This window comes from Molothrus ater, chromosome Z, assembly GCF_012460135.2.
Source record: "Molothrus ater isolate BHLD 08-10-18 breed brown headed cowbird chromosome Z, BPBGC_Mater_1.1, whole genome shotgun sequence".
NCBI lineage: Eukaryota > Metazoa > Chordata > Aves > Passeriformes > Icteridae > Molothrus > Molothrus ater.
Genome location: NC_050511.2, coordinates 11,445,660 through 11,460,442, shown reverse-complemented (window position 1 = coordinate 11,460,442; position 14,783 = coordinate 11,445,660). Strand labels below are relative to the sequence as shown.

Genomic DNA, 14,783 nt, shown 5'->3' with positions numbered 1-14,783 from the left:
TTTTCCCAGTTTCATCCAAAGTACCTACTTTTCACAATGAACAGACATCCCACTTCATTAAAAGACAAAGTATTCTCTCTTTCTGAGTTCTTCTTTAAATTTTAAAAAAGCCTTTAATTCATTAGATTTTTAATTGTTCTATTGACTCTTTCTGTCATCACATTTATATCTTATGAAATAAATTCTATGTGTATTTCTGAGATGATATTAAATATAACTACATGTTACAAGTGTTTTGGCAGCATAAGGTCTTAAAATTAGCAATTTTCAAGTCTCTGTACATTTATCCTCGCCAGATTTCTAGCAAAAGCTCTATACATAAAAGCTCCATACATAAAGGCCAAATGTACATGGTACTTTAACTCAAGCTATTTGCCATCTATGCACTGCAATGAAAACTACAAAGAAGAATCTCCTCCTAATTTGGATAATACATGACATACTCATTAAAAAAGGTCTGTTTCAACAAGGTCTTAAATTGTGTGGTCTGGAAGTGTAACAGCTCTCAAAAAGCCTTTGATGTCTTTGCCTTGTTTGACCAGAATTGACTTTGATTTCTGATCATTCTCTGACTAACTGAAGACAAGACAAAGGCAGTAATCAATAGGGAATTTATTCTGGCATTCTCAGGGAATGAATATTGGCTCATCCCTCTGTCTATAATTTCCTTTTTCCCTTTATAAGTGTGTCTCCTGAAGAAAAACACTATTTACAGACACACACTTGTAATGCAGTATATTCTGCATCTATTATAACTTGTGTTTTTTTCCTGCTGCTGTTTTATGTGATATCTAACACCACCCACTGTGCTATCTCAGCTGCAGTGAGAGTAAAAATACAACATATACACATGCACTTGCCCACTTTTGATCTGCCTTTGACTGAAACAAACAGAAGTATCTGGAATAACCCGGAAGTATTCAAGGTACAATTAACAAAAGTGATACTGTGAGATATAAAGAAATTGTCCAGTAATGCTATTTTGCATTATTAACTACAAGATTATTAACTACGAGATTTAAGATATCTGCTTGTCATTTTACTTTGTTAATAGGAGTTGGAAACTTACACTTCATGTTAGCTGCACGTTCCAGTACCAGACTGTCTGAAATATCCAATAATATAGAAACATCAAATGCAGGTGAGGTAGGAGGAGGCTGGGTAGGGGCTCTGGGATCTATAGCAAGGGACAGCTTTTCAGAAATTGGATCTTTCGCTTCTACATCAATCCCTGTATAGGATTTTTCAAATAGCTTTGCCTGATTAATTGTCATTGGAAACCCCTCCACAATCCACCCCTTCTCTGGTGGTATTTGGCTAAAAGGAAATGAAGAACCAGAATTACACAGTGAAATGATAGCTTAATAATAAAACTGAAATAACAGCTTGCTCTAGCCATCATGCATTCTTAATTCAGTACATTAAATTTCCTGATGCATACAGAATACAACAGATATTATTAGACTCTAAAGTAATGGATTTTAAATCAGAAGAAAATAACATCAAGTCAAATTAAAGTGAAAAAATCAGAAACAAAACTATTTTTGCGGTGTTGATAAATAAAGATTTCAAAATCACTCTAGAGACTGCTCAGAGGTATAATTTAAGTTTTCGCAAATAACTCTTTTGCTGAAGTAATAAATAGGAAAATCTATTTTATAATTTACAGTATACTAACGGGAGTAATACAGCTTAAATGATATTCATGTAGGAACCTAAGTGCTAACTGTATTTCAGGATAGTTGAGACAATTTTCTGTCAAACAAGAGTAGATAAAACCAAGCATCTATACAATTTCATACGTAATGGCTTCCAATAGGATGTCAATTAGTAATTCATCGGGAACACTTTTTCCGTTCTTCAGCCATTTCTGTGATGCAGCACCAAGTTGGGCACGTACAGACAGCTGTGGAAGAGTGCAACAGAAGTATGCTCAGAATGTCCATAACTGTCATTGAAAAGAGTTGTTGAAAAGTCTGTGACTCCACATTTCATATTATATATTAATTATCTATATTGGGGATGGTGGCTGTTATTTATCAATAACAGTTGGGGGGAGTCTATTAAGGAGAATAGACCATTTTTAAATTGTAAAAAAAATGCCTAGTTTAATTGAAACCTCCAGCTGATTTCCATGATTATACTCAAAAAAAAAAAAAGCTGAAAAAAACAAGATAGAGAAAGCAAGGATATGAAGGCCAAGAAATTAAAATTAAGTGTTCTGATTCTCAGCTTATTCTGATTTCCATTACCACTGATTATTTCATACAGCAGCACATAAATTCATTAGTTTTACAGGTATTCTTTTATATCATAGCTCCAGAAGTAATTTTGAATGAGCAGTAGGCCATAAAAATCACTGTAGAATTAAGCATTTTTAAAATAAAGAAAAGAAACCTTGTCATGGGATGAATTATCTGCCTGGCTGCAGCAAGCAGAAATACATTTTTGCTAACTCAGAAATGCCATAGAAAATACCACATCTTATGTACATGTGAGATTTCACCAAAAAATATATAGTATTTTAATAAGATGTACAACTCTAAACAACATACAGAGGAACAGATTTTCACAGAAGCCCTTTTCATATTTCAGAAAATACTTGAACTCACGTCAGTAATTCAGAATTATGAACTTAACCATTTTAAATAATGTATTTTTATAAAGTAGAAACTAAAATTGGACTACTAACCTTGGATAGGCCATCCTGACTGCTATTCAATTCAAATTCTTCCTGGATTTCTTCCTGCGATGGATCCGTTTCAACAGGCCAATTGTCTAAAATAGGTTCTAAAATAAAGTTTGATGATGCTATTACTATCAAATTCATTATTACAGATAAAGAATAAAAGTACATGGCTTGCTATTGTTCTTTGAACAAATCAATACAGAAGGTACATAAAACTGTTAGAATCATAGAAGCATTGAGAAATTTAGGTTGGAAGCAACTTCTCGATCTCACCTAGTTCAAACACAACCTTCTGCTCAAAGTGGCATCAGTTATAAGGTCCGACCAGATTTCTCAGTTGTTTACCCCATGTGATCTGGAAAACCTACAAAGATGGAGACTACACTACCTCTCTGGGAAATTTGTTTCAGTGTTTGTCTTTCCTCATGGGGAAAAAGCCTTGTCTTGTGTCTAGGCAGAAGGGTAACAAAAACGGCTTTTGCAGATTTCTCCACAAAAGAATGGCTGGGGAAAACGTCTGCTGGGACATGCAAACGACTGAGGTATCCCAAGGCTCTGAGACACACAGGAAAATCTGTGCAACCAGAAATACTTACCTGTGGTAAGTTCTGTGGTGGGTTCTGTGGTAAGTTCTGTGGTAAGTTCTGTGGCGGGTTCTGTGGCGGGTTCTGTGGTAATTTCTGTGGTGGGTTCTGTAGTAAGTTCTGGGGTAAGTTCTGTGTCTGTGGTTTCGAGCTCCTCTAGAAGATTTGGTGGTGAATTTGGTAAGTTCTCCTGCTCCTTGTATCAAATATGACAGGAAATGGATTAGAATGAAAATGACATCTTACTGAAAAAAATTAGCCTGTAAATTTAAGCTGATTCTTCCAGTCTTACCTGTCAAAACTTAGAATTAAGTCTGAAATTGAGTAAAAAAATTCAAGCATGCTTTTTTCCTTACACATTTCATTCCCATCTACCTGTTAGAGTCAAGACCAAAACTAGGGAATACACTTACCTCATTTTGCTCTCCAGAACTCTCTGCTCCCTGTGAAATTATTCTGGATTCACTTTTCATTTCATTATTAAGAAAAGCTTCAATGGCCTCCTGAACCAGAGTACCAACAGATAGTACCTGAATATTGCAAACTAATACACAAAAATATTAGATAGCTACAATATGAGTTGAGTATACATACAGAGAAACTATTACAATCAGTTAAATTAATTATTTAATTTGGGCTTCTAGTGTAAATTATTTTCACTCTTTCTTCTCTGTAACTACTTCACAGTATCTATCAACAATCACATAGCTATCTTGCTAGTCTCTTCTAAAACCAGTATCTCCAAAGAAGTTCACCAAAAGCATTTCCCAATTCTCAATGAAGAAGTATTAATATTTTAATATTACTTTCAAGTTCCAGTGTTCCTAAGTTTATTTTGGAATATAACAAAGGAATGACATGCAATCAACCCCAGCAAAATACAGATGCATCTGAGGTTCAAGAATTATTAATGCAAGGATTTTCCAAAACAATTTTAAGAGTGGGATTTTAACACAAACATTTTAAAGAATTTTAGGCAAACAAACAAACAAACAACCTCTACCTTTTTCAACAAACTTTGCACAGGTAGTTTTTCCACTAAACATTTTTCCCAAAACACATCCCTTGATGGGAAATGAAGGAAATTCACGTGAAGATTTGGGCTTTGGAGGATAGAACATTTCCATCAGTCTACGAAGTACATGACCCAATATGTTATTATTAAGAGGAGGTTTGTTTTCACTGTTCTCTTCAGCTGGGCTCCATTCCCCTGTCATACGCTGTATAAATGACAAATTAGCAAATCTCAATATTGCTATAATCTTGCCTTCCATCTTTCTAAATATATGTACTTATTCACATAAAAAATACATAAAATAATGAAATTTGAATAGTACTCAATAACAACATAGTTTTTAGAATAGAACTTCATTAAAAACTATAATTATGGCATAATCATTAAATATTTATCAATATTTGCTAATAACTAGTTGAGAGACAAGTACTTATATAAACATTTTCATAGATTCTGTAATTCTGCCTCTGGATGGATGCCATAGAGAAAGTACAACAAAAGGTTCATGAGTTAAGGACAGGAAGAGATCACTCACCAGTTATCATTATGGGCAAAATAAACTTGACCTGGGGAAACTGGTTGAATTTACTATGAATCAAAATCAGACAGTATGGTGAGCACTAAAACAAATCCTACAAACATCATCCTCCCAGCCCCCCCTCCTTCCCAGGCTAAACTTTATTCCAAATTGTGTCATTCCTCCTGCCCTGCAGAGCAGGGGAGAACGGGGAATGGGGGTTATGTTCAATTCATCATGTTGCTTCTGCTGCTGCTTTCTCCTCAGGGTGGAACCTTCATCTGCTCCAGCAAGCGGTCCTTCCCACAGGAGCCAGTCCTCCACCAATATATCCAGCCTGAGTCCTTCTCATGGGCTACAGTTCACAAATGGCTCCAACTTGGTCCCTTCCATGGGATATAGCCTTCCATGAACACAGTGCTCCAACATGGGTCCCCCATGGGGTCACAAGTCCTGCCAGGGAACCTGCTCCAGTGAGGGCTGCTCTCTCCATGGGCCACAGCTCCTGCCAGGACCCTGCTCCAGCATGGGCTGCTCTCTCCATGGGCCACAGCTCCTGCCAGGAGCCTGCTCCAGCATGGGCTCTCTGCACAGGCCACAGCTCCTGCCAGGAGCCTGCTCCAGTGAGGGCTGCTCTGCACAGGCCACAGCTCCTGCCAGGAGCCTGCTCCAGTGAGGGGCTGCTCTGCACAGGCCACAGCTCCTGCCAGGAGCCTGCTCCAGTGAGGGCTGCTCTGCACAGGCCACAGCTCCTGCCAGGAGCCTGCTCCAGTGAGGGGCTCTCTCCTTGGGCCACAGCTCCTGCCAGGAGCCTGCTCCAGTGAGGGGCTCTCTGCACAGGCCACAGCCCCTGCCAGGAGCCTGCTCCAGCACAGGCTTCCCATGGGGTCACAGCCTCCTTCAGGCACATCCACCTGCTCCAGTGTGGCCTCCTCCACGGGTTACACGTAGATCTCTGCATCACCATGAGCTTCCATGGGTTAGGGTAGGATCTCAACAACAAAGCATGGAGCACTTCCTCCTCGTCATTCACCACTGACCTCAGTGTCTGCAGAGTTGTTCCTCTCACACCTTCTCACTCCTCTCTTCTCTGACATCTGAACGAAATCTTTTTTTTCTTCTTAAATATTTTATCACATAGTTGTCACTACTATCCCTGGTTGGCTAAGCCTGGGCCAGTGATGGGACCACCTTGGAGTCGGCGCTGGCATTGACTCATGGGACATGGGGGAAGCTTTCAGCAGATTCTCAGAGAAGCCACCTCTGCAGCTCCCCACTAGCAGAACTTTGCTGTGCATATTTAATACAGATTCCTATATCACTTTTTTAATTTCATAAACATGAAAAGTAATTTCATCAATATTACAGAATTAATCAGTAGCAGATTTTTGTACTAGAAATCCACTATGCATTCTAAAATTGGGCAACATTATTGCCCAGTATCACTTTTAAACCTCTGAAAATTTCATGAATAAAGATTTCAAATGTATTTGCCTAACACACATTCAATAGAGAGAAAAAAAATCAAACCAAAGCCAACAACTCAAACAAATTCAAACATCATTAAGGGAAGGAAATACTGAGTAGAAACTTCCAGTTCATCTACCCTGATATAAACAGAAATTTATCAGTTGTATGATTTACTAGGTTTTACTAGTAAATATAATTTTACTGACAATCACACTGGAAGAATGAAAGAATGTAGTCCAAAGAACGGAACACAGAACTGTACTTTTACTCTACCAGTTTTGCATCTTATAGCACTAGAAAAGTCCAGCTGTCCTGGAGTTTATACTGTGAGAAGGTAAAAGATATTTTAGTATGCAAAATAATACTAGTCCTATATTAATATTCATTTGGTTGGAGAATATTAAACAGCTGTTTGGAAATGTGTAGACTAATAATATTTCCAATTAGATTCTAGTCTGTCACTTCATTTTGGGTGCACAACAAACCTTTGAAGTCAAAGACTTCAGCCAAGAACATTCCAAGCAGGAAAAAAGGAAGAAAAAACTGGTTCACAATGAGGCTAGTAAAGCATAGTAGAAGATTGCACACAGAGAGTCTGTGGAATGTCCATCCTTGGAATAATTGAAAGTTGACCAAATGATCCTAAACAACCTTACCTGACACAGAAGATGGCCCTGCTTTAAGCAAATGACCTTCACAAGCCTTTAATCCAAACAACTGTGTCATTCTATAAATTAAATATTTCATCCCCATCAACAGAAGTGAACAATGCTAAAGTTCTACTCAAAGATAAGGTTTTGAACTCATGTTCTGGGTAGAATATGCAACATTCTCCTGAATTTACTATCTGGACCCATGTATTGCCATAGCATACATTCCACTAGTAGAACACGATCAATGGTGACTTTGAACACATCTACTAGACAGAAAAAAGCAATTTAATTATCAGTCTAAAATAAATTTAAATTAAAATTAGAAGTCACTTATTTTTAATCAGTATAAACAAATAAAGTAAATATTTTTGGGTTGCACCACATCCCCTCTCTATCATCTCTCAGAAAACATACTTCTTCATGTGTATTTGAAAAGATATCCTTAAAAAAACCCAAATACTTGCACTATCTGAATATTTTTTCTTTAAACCTATAGGTAGGGATGGATCAGTTCTTTGAATTCTATTAGACCTCCAGAAAAAATTAATTCCAAGTGGAATGGGTTCCCCCACTTTTCAGTTATCTGACCCTTTTAACCAGAAGATTGCTAGACTGTACCTCTCATGAGGTAAAATAGTTTACCTTTCAGAAACAAGTTTTCAGGCATCCATGTGGGATTTATGTAATTCCTGGTCAACTTTTGAATGAAATCAGCAATTATTTGAACAGTGCCTAATGCTATGCTTGGTTTTTGGCTATTGTATTAATTTATTAAGTGATTAGCCATATGGTAAAACATGGTAGTTTCAAAAACATATTTTCACAATAAAATACAATATGTAATGTGCAATGGACTGATGGCACTGAATTTTCTTGTATTTTATCAAATACATCTGACACTTTTAGCTGGTATGCCTAATGTAGGTGAGGTATTTTTTAGAGATGCCAAACTGCCTGTCCTGGGCTTTTTTCACAAACATTAGGAAAATCTCTACAAATGTTGTGAGAATGACCAGCCAAGAAATTTTTATCTAGAAGCAAGACTTGAAAGAATTAGCTGTTCACTTAGGTTTTTAGAAGACATAAGTATGAACTGGTGCCAACTATTTCACATGTCATATGATGCCAGTTTTTGATTAATAATGATTCAGAAAGGCATAGGACTAACAACATCTGGGAATAAATTATGAAATAATTTGAAATAGCCTGGCAGGAAAAAAGAGGCCTTAAATGTATTAATAAATTTTTCTGACATTCAGTGATGTTACACTTATAGAAGATTACTGAGACTTCATAATGTAAACAAAACTATGACTGAAAAACTTAATTTTTCATTAGTGCTCTCTGTTTCCTGCCTATCTTTTATGTCCTCCTTGCTGACTTTGTGTACAGCCCTTTTTTCACCAAAGAAAATAATCATAAAATTCCTACATGAGTTGGTATGCTGTGAATTAGGACCTTATAAAGAGATAAATCAAAAAAGCATATGTTAAAAATGAAGCTACAGTAAATTGAGCTTTCAGGCATTCATCACAGAAACTCATAATGGACATCTATACGCACTGCAAAACAAAAATGTACCAAGTGGCTCGGGATGTAGAAAAAATTAAACATATATTGTAGTTATAAATCCCCAACAAGAAAAAGACTGGGTATTTGCCATGATTTTGTCACTTTCTACTCACCAGGCTATTTGAAAAGTCTAAATATGTAGTGGGATTTAATTAATATAACCATGAATATAATTTTTTAAAAACTGTACAATACATTTTAACAAGGAACCATCAACCCTTAATCTTTCAATTTTGAAATAACACTGATGTATTGAAAAGTTGATGAAGTTAATATACCCTGAAAAATATTTACTTATATTCTAACAGAAGATTAAGAAAAATGTCAGCCATTTTTAATAATTTCCAAAAAAGGTTACTGTATTAAAACAAATAGTTCACTCAAACCAATAAATCTTGCTAGAGAGCTTTCACTCAAAATTGCTGAAATTAAGAGTTCAGTTTTTGTAACATGTCTAGTATTTCATTTTACTGCTTTTACTTGTTACATTCTGTTGCATTTTCCAATCTGGTAATATTAACCTTTAATACCTTTAAAGTCCAATTAGCTGAAAATTCACTGCATTGCAATTAACATGTTGGTCCTACAACTCATGAAATATAATCAAGGTTATATATAAGAATGGAATTATAAATCCTACTAACATCAAATACAGTTTTCATACAAAACATCAGGCAATGAAAAGAAAATGCTTGTCTAAACTTGCCAACAGAAACCAGTAATAGAACAAAATACAAGATCACAAAATGAAGTTTATGATTTTGAAAAAGCAAGGTGTATTGTCTTCCATTACACCTTATCAGTTTGGTGTACCTTGTATTCACCATAATCTTTTTCATCTAACAGACTGATTTTATTCAGCTCTACAAGTTGTTCTGGGCTAGGTTCATCTGACAAAGGTTGAATTGAGGCTTGTTCATATATGGGTTTTCCTTTTAAAAAAAGTTCCTTCCAATCCAGCATCAGTTTAAGTGGAACACGGCTGCATAAAAATGAAAAAAGGGAAAAGAAAGAAAAAACAGTTTTAAACAAAAATTAGAAGGTTGGATATTTGACAATAGTGTATCCAAATTTACAAGAATTCCAATCATGAAACAAGCATATGCTAAACTAGTTATAGTTTATAACGCATCCTGTAATTATTACAGCCTCTTATAAGTGTTTGTTTCCTTTTATGACAGCTGTAGGCACTTGTAGGCTTCAGTGTTTTCACAAATGTGTCAACACAAAATATTTGGCTAGCAGAGCTGTGTAGTAACAGTTTTGTTATTGCTACTTTTCCCTGCCCCAAAATATTCTTTCCTTTTGTGTTGTAAAGCCTCCTCTTGCCAAAAAAATCTATAGAATACTTTTTCCTCAAAGTCAAAATTAATTCAGACTTATATGAATTAAACTTTTTCTTCAGTTAGTATGACTAATTTCACTAAACTGTGTGCCTAGGTTGACTATTTTACCACATACTAAATAAGCCTAAATTTATATAATTTCTATTAAATAATCATGTGTATTGCAACACTTCTACAGCATGGGCACTTGGAGATTACTGCCTTTGTAGGACCTTCTCAAAAACCCTGCATAATTAGGGCATGTCAGAAGAGGGAATCACAGCATGGAGGACTCAGGAGAATCTGAGCTCAGTTGATGCATTTTGGACATTCCAGGCAGCATATATAACTTGGGAAATTCATCCTGTTTGTATTATTTTGAGGAAGTGTTCACCTAGTGAAGCAAACTAGGATGAGATGAGCACCACTCAGTTTTAACTTTTAACTAAGGAATTTGTTAATAAGAAAGGAAATCACCAGTTCCACAAACTGTGGCACTAGTGGATTTTGGTCTCCTAAGAATTCGAGTCAGTTGAGTTTTCAAGAAATTATGCTAAGGCTGTAGCATTAGTTCACTCTGAATTACACACCAGTCAATCCACGCACAAAAATAATGCTACCATTCTCACATTCAAACTAATTCCAGCTGCCATGTAAAATATCTGAGAAACTACATCATTTGCTATAGCGCTTAAACCAGTCTGATTAATGCAGCCTAACAGCTGTTATTGTTGCCTAGCAGCTACATACTCACTTGTTTGTCAGTTGACGATATTCTCCTACTTTTGTCGATATATCAATGATTTGGTCTATCATTTCCCAACACATAGAATAATGCTTTTTATAGCGTGCCTGAGCTCTTTCAGCAGCAATTTTCTCATGGTATTTTCTTTCTCTGGTTATTTGTTCTTCATTATCAATAGTTTCTTGTTTTGCAAGAGCCTAGAATTGTTTTTAAGGAAAAAATTTGAGACTGCAATGAAAATGAAAGTGCAGAGGTACACAGTCCCGAAAATGAAAACTAACTTAAGAAACAAGAAGAGCTCAATTCTCACCAGAGTTGCATAACCAGCAGGCAGACTAACACATAAACAAATCTAAGCATTTTTATTCACTCTGTAAATTCCCATTTGTTTGCTTTCTAAAATAGAATAAAATAAAGGAGAAGCCCATTACTTCTTTTATGAATAACAGATTAAGACATATTCAGTCCTTGAGGGCAGTGAAATTGCAGCTTTCAGTGTAACAACCAGTTTAGAACACGTAATTTATCTTACTAGAGTCTGATCTTCAAATAATTTCATATTATTGATGTTGTTCAATCTTTGAAAGATTTCTGGTCATGGTAGAAAATTATCAGTAGTTCCTGTAGTGGTGGCTGAAAGCATACTTAAAGAGATGATGTAATCAATAGCTATAGCTGCTGATTACATAGGATTCCAGCTGTGTTGGAGGATTTGGAGCTGCTGATGGTTTTTGACAGGAAAAAAAATTCTAATATTACATTATGGCCTACTATGAGCATAGCACTTGGCAGTTTTCCACAGAATTATAAGTCCTTTTCATCAACTTAAAGCTTCAAAGCAGAAATTAGCACTCATGAATGAAACTACTCCAGCATTTTTCAAAAACAGACTTTAACAAATCATATCTAAATGAAATTAAGAACATGATTCCTGAAACAGGACCTTAGGTTATTGTCCTGTTGCCTCTGTGAGACTGTGCCTTTTAAAACTCAGCACACAGAGATGTCTTCCTATGAAGACATTACAATCAATATGGAAGAAAAATCAGATTTTCAGTTACTCAGCTTTATCCCTTATTACAGGACCATGGAACAATAGAATGGTTTGGGTAGGAAGGGACCTTTAGAGGCCCTCTAGTTTAAACCTGCTGCCATGGGCAGGCCCACCTTTCACTGGATCAGGTAGATTAGCTGTTCTTTCTCCCTGCAAAATTCCCCCAAACTTTTAACACAGTACAAAATGCACTCAGTTCCACAGTTACAGTTACATCCTTATTGCTTATAGCTGTGACTTTGAACAAGGACAAAAGAATATATTTATCACTAAATCATCATGTCCCTAGAAAAGTCCTGAAGTCTAACAGTTGACAACACAAATTCCATTTTGTAACAGGAAGGTATTCTAGCAGTCCTGCAGTGATTCAGAGATCAATCTTTTACCGCTTCTCTGTCAAGGGCTTCCTGGAACTCCTTCTGCCGTCTTTCTTCATATTGCTTTTCCCTGAAAATTCTGTTTTGCCTTATCACCTCTTTTTCATGCCGAACATGCATGAGTTGAGCAGCAATCCTTCGCTCATGCTGAGATTGTTTCATTAGTCTGTAAATGAGCTGCTCCTCCCGGTAAACCTTCTAAAAGATAAAAAAATAATAGTACTAAGCAGAGCTGATAAACTATTTCCTAGAAAACTCATCAGTGTCTAATATGAGAAATAGGAATTCTGTCATATGACGGCATTCACCTGTTTACATGGGACATAAATTCAGAATGACATTAATATCTATTTATTGGTACAATTTGCACAAACTATGTAAGAATTCAAAATATATCTTAACTGAGATACCCAGTAAAAATACATCTGGTCAGACTAACTCCATTTTAATATGGTTATTTCCCATGTGCAAAGAAACTGCAGCATATTTCAAATAACAGCTTCTTATCTGAATATATACCCTTTCTTCAAATCATTAATTTAACTCTGTTATTCACCAGTCCTATTCTCAGGCATAATCTTCAGCATCCTTGAGAAATCTATTTTCTACAGATTTGAAATTTTTTCTTCTTTTGGAGGAATTTGGTAATTATATTCTCCATTCTTCCCTATTCAGCAGGCTGGGACTAAGAGGAAGAATTCAAAACCGAGCAAAATACAAGACTTCTGGGTAATAGTTCCAGTGTCCTTACTGGGACATGAATAGAATATACTATGCAGTACAAAAGGAAAATCATTCTGAGCTATTGTTTGAGATGTGGTCTGTATGCACAGGCATTTTGAAGGCTGTGAGTTGTTATTTTTCAAAGTATTCTTGAAACATAATAGTATCTTTTCACTGCTACACTTCTCCAGACTTTTCTTGGTATCTAAACTAATGCTTAATTTAACATCAAGTTTTGCCTTACTATCACAATCCAAAACTCCCTCTGAGTCCTGAACAAAAACATCAGCTTGCCTTATAAGCATCAATGCCAAATACCAATGCTACAGCAGAATTCTAGAGGAAATTTCTGATTTGCTGAATATTTGCTTCTGATGCATCAAAACTGCTATGAAATGTACTCAAATTTAGGGACTTAAATTAGGATCTTATTTGAAGATCTCAAATTCATTCTCCTAAAAACAGTGGCACAAGTAAAGTCAGTTAGTAATAATTTAAAAAAACCCCAAAAAAATAAAAAACAAAAATACACTAAAATAAAGTATCAAAATAAAGTATTTTCTTTCAATCTGTTTTTTTCATCAGCTATCTGTGACAGAGAGGGCAAAACACCTTATGTAACTTCACCTATAAATGAAAAACTCAACTTGATTGTATATGACATTATCTATGAAAAAATTCTATGAAGAGATCTATATCTGTCCTACAGAATGGAGCCAGGATACCTGTAATAGAATTCTAATGCAAAGCATGACTGCAACAGTTGCAATAAGAGAAGAATTTTCTAAATAATTCAGATATTTAATGTTGATGGTGGGGAGAAGCCAAACAAACAAACAAGCAAGCAAATCTCTTTCCATATTTTTTAAGTTCCTTTCCCTTCACAATTGCTGGAAATAAGTACCTTTTAATTAAATTCTGGTGACTTGGAAATATTAAGCTACTATAAAAATATCTTAATATTTTCCTTATTTTAGCCAAATGTGGGCTTTGCCCTCTGCTTTCCTAGTACTGAATCTCAAGACAGTCCCCATAAAAAATGTGCACTCATCTCAGGCCTTAATCATAGAGTCCTTCACCTGTATGCTATATTATCTTTCTACAAAAATTTTCACTAAATAAAGATCTAATTTCAAATATGTCTTGTTTTGTTCTTTAGCTGTAGTGTACTATTTGTGAATTGTTTGCCTATGGAGGGAATTATCATCATACATCCAATAGAAAACAATGCAGTCATAACAACTTCACTCCCTGTGTCACTTAATACAGCTCAGGTGATAAAATTTTCCAACAGTGCTGCCTACTGAAGAGTTAATCTGTCCATTTTCTCTTACCTTCATGAGCTCAAGGCAATAACAGGAAGTACAGTGCCCTTTTCTGCCTCAATTCTATCCACTGTTCCATGGTACTTAGTATTTCAATTAAGATTTCAAAGAAGAGCAGAGGTTACACAATTTACCTCCTATTGCAAGTAAATATCCTTAATTTTTTTTCATTAGTTGCTGCTTGCCCTCAACCACAGATTATTACAGCAGCAATAAGCCTTCACCAGCAGAAAACTGATGTTAAATTCCTTATTGGCAGGGAATTGAAGACCCTAACAGAGTGGTCATTTGTCATACTCAAATCATCAATTGAATGGTGCAAACAGTTGTTCCACTGAGAAATTAAAACACCTTCTCTAGGTGAATTTCCTCTTCATAAAGGAAATTGGAAGATGCTCCTTTAGAACACTTCACAGCAGACAAAACAGATTTTCAGTAGAGAACTTCAATATTTTAAGTGATCAAATACTCTGGCATACTCACTAGGCCTAAAGAGAGCCAGTAGGAAATTCTTCAGGAACAAGAAAATCAGAAAAGGTAATTAACTCAAAACTTCACAACAGACAAATAAGGATTCAGAACACCAAACTCCAAACTCATAGTTTCAAAAAGGATCCTCATTGGATGGAGGAGTGCAGCATAAGTAGCTATCTTTCATACAAAAAGGAATGTAGAAAGTACTCAAGCCAAAGGCTGGCAAGTTTTGAAACTTCTGAACATACAAGGACAGAAAA

The 14,783-nt window shown here is 35.8% G+C and overlaps 1 protein-coding gene across 1 annotated transcript in view; it reads right to left on the bottom strand.

Moving 5' to 3' along the window:
• Positions 1–14,783, bottom strand: part of SPEF2 (sperm flagellar 2) — a 74,543-nt gene that overhangs the window by 44,246 nt on the left and 15,514 nt on the right. The window contains exons 7-15 of the mRNA XM_036403644.2: positions 12,011–12,199; positions 10,580–10,767; positions 9,314–9,482; positions 4,277–4,493; positions 3,687–3,817; positions 3,286–3,469; positions 2,693–2,790; positions 1,803–1,906; positions 1,070–1,317 (exon numbers count right to left, since the gene is read on the bottom strand). Coding sequence (XP_036259537.1) covers positions 1,070–1,317; positions 1,803–1,906; positions 2,693–2,790; positions 3,286–3,469; positions 3,687–3,817; positions 4,277–4,493; positions 9,314–9,482; positions 10,580–10,767; positions 12,011–12,199 — 1,528 coding nt within the window. The remainder of the gene's footprint in view (positions 1–1,069; positions 1,318–1,802; positions 1,907–2,692; positions 2,791–3,285; positions 3,470–3,686; positions 3,818–4,276; positions 4,494–9,313; positions 9,483–10,579; positions 10,768–12,010; positions 12,200–14,783) is intronic.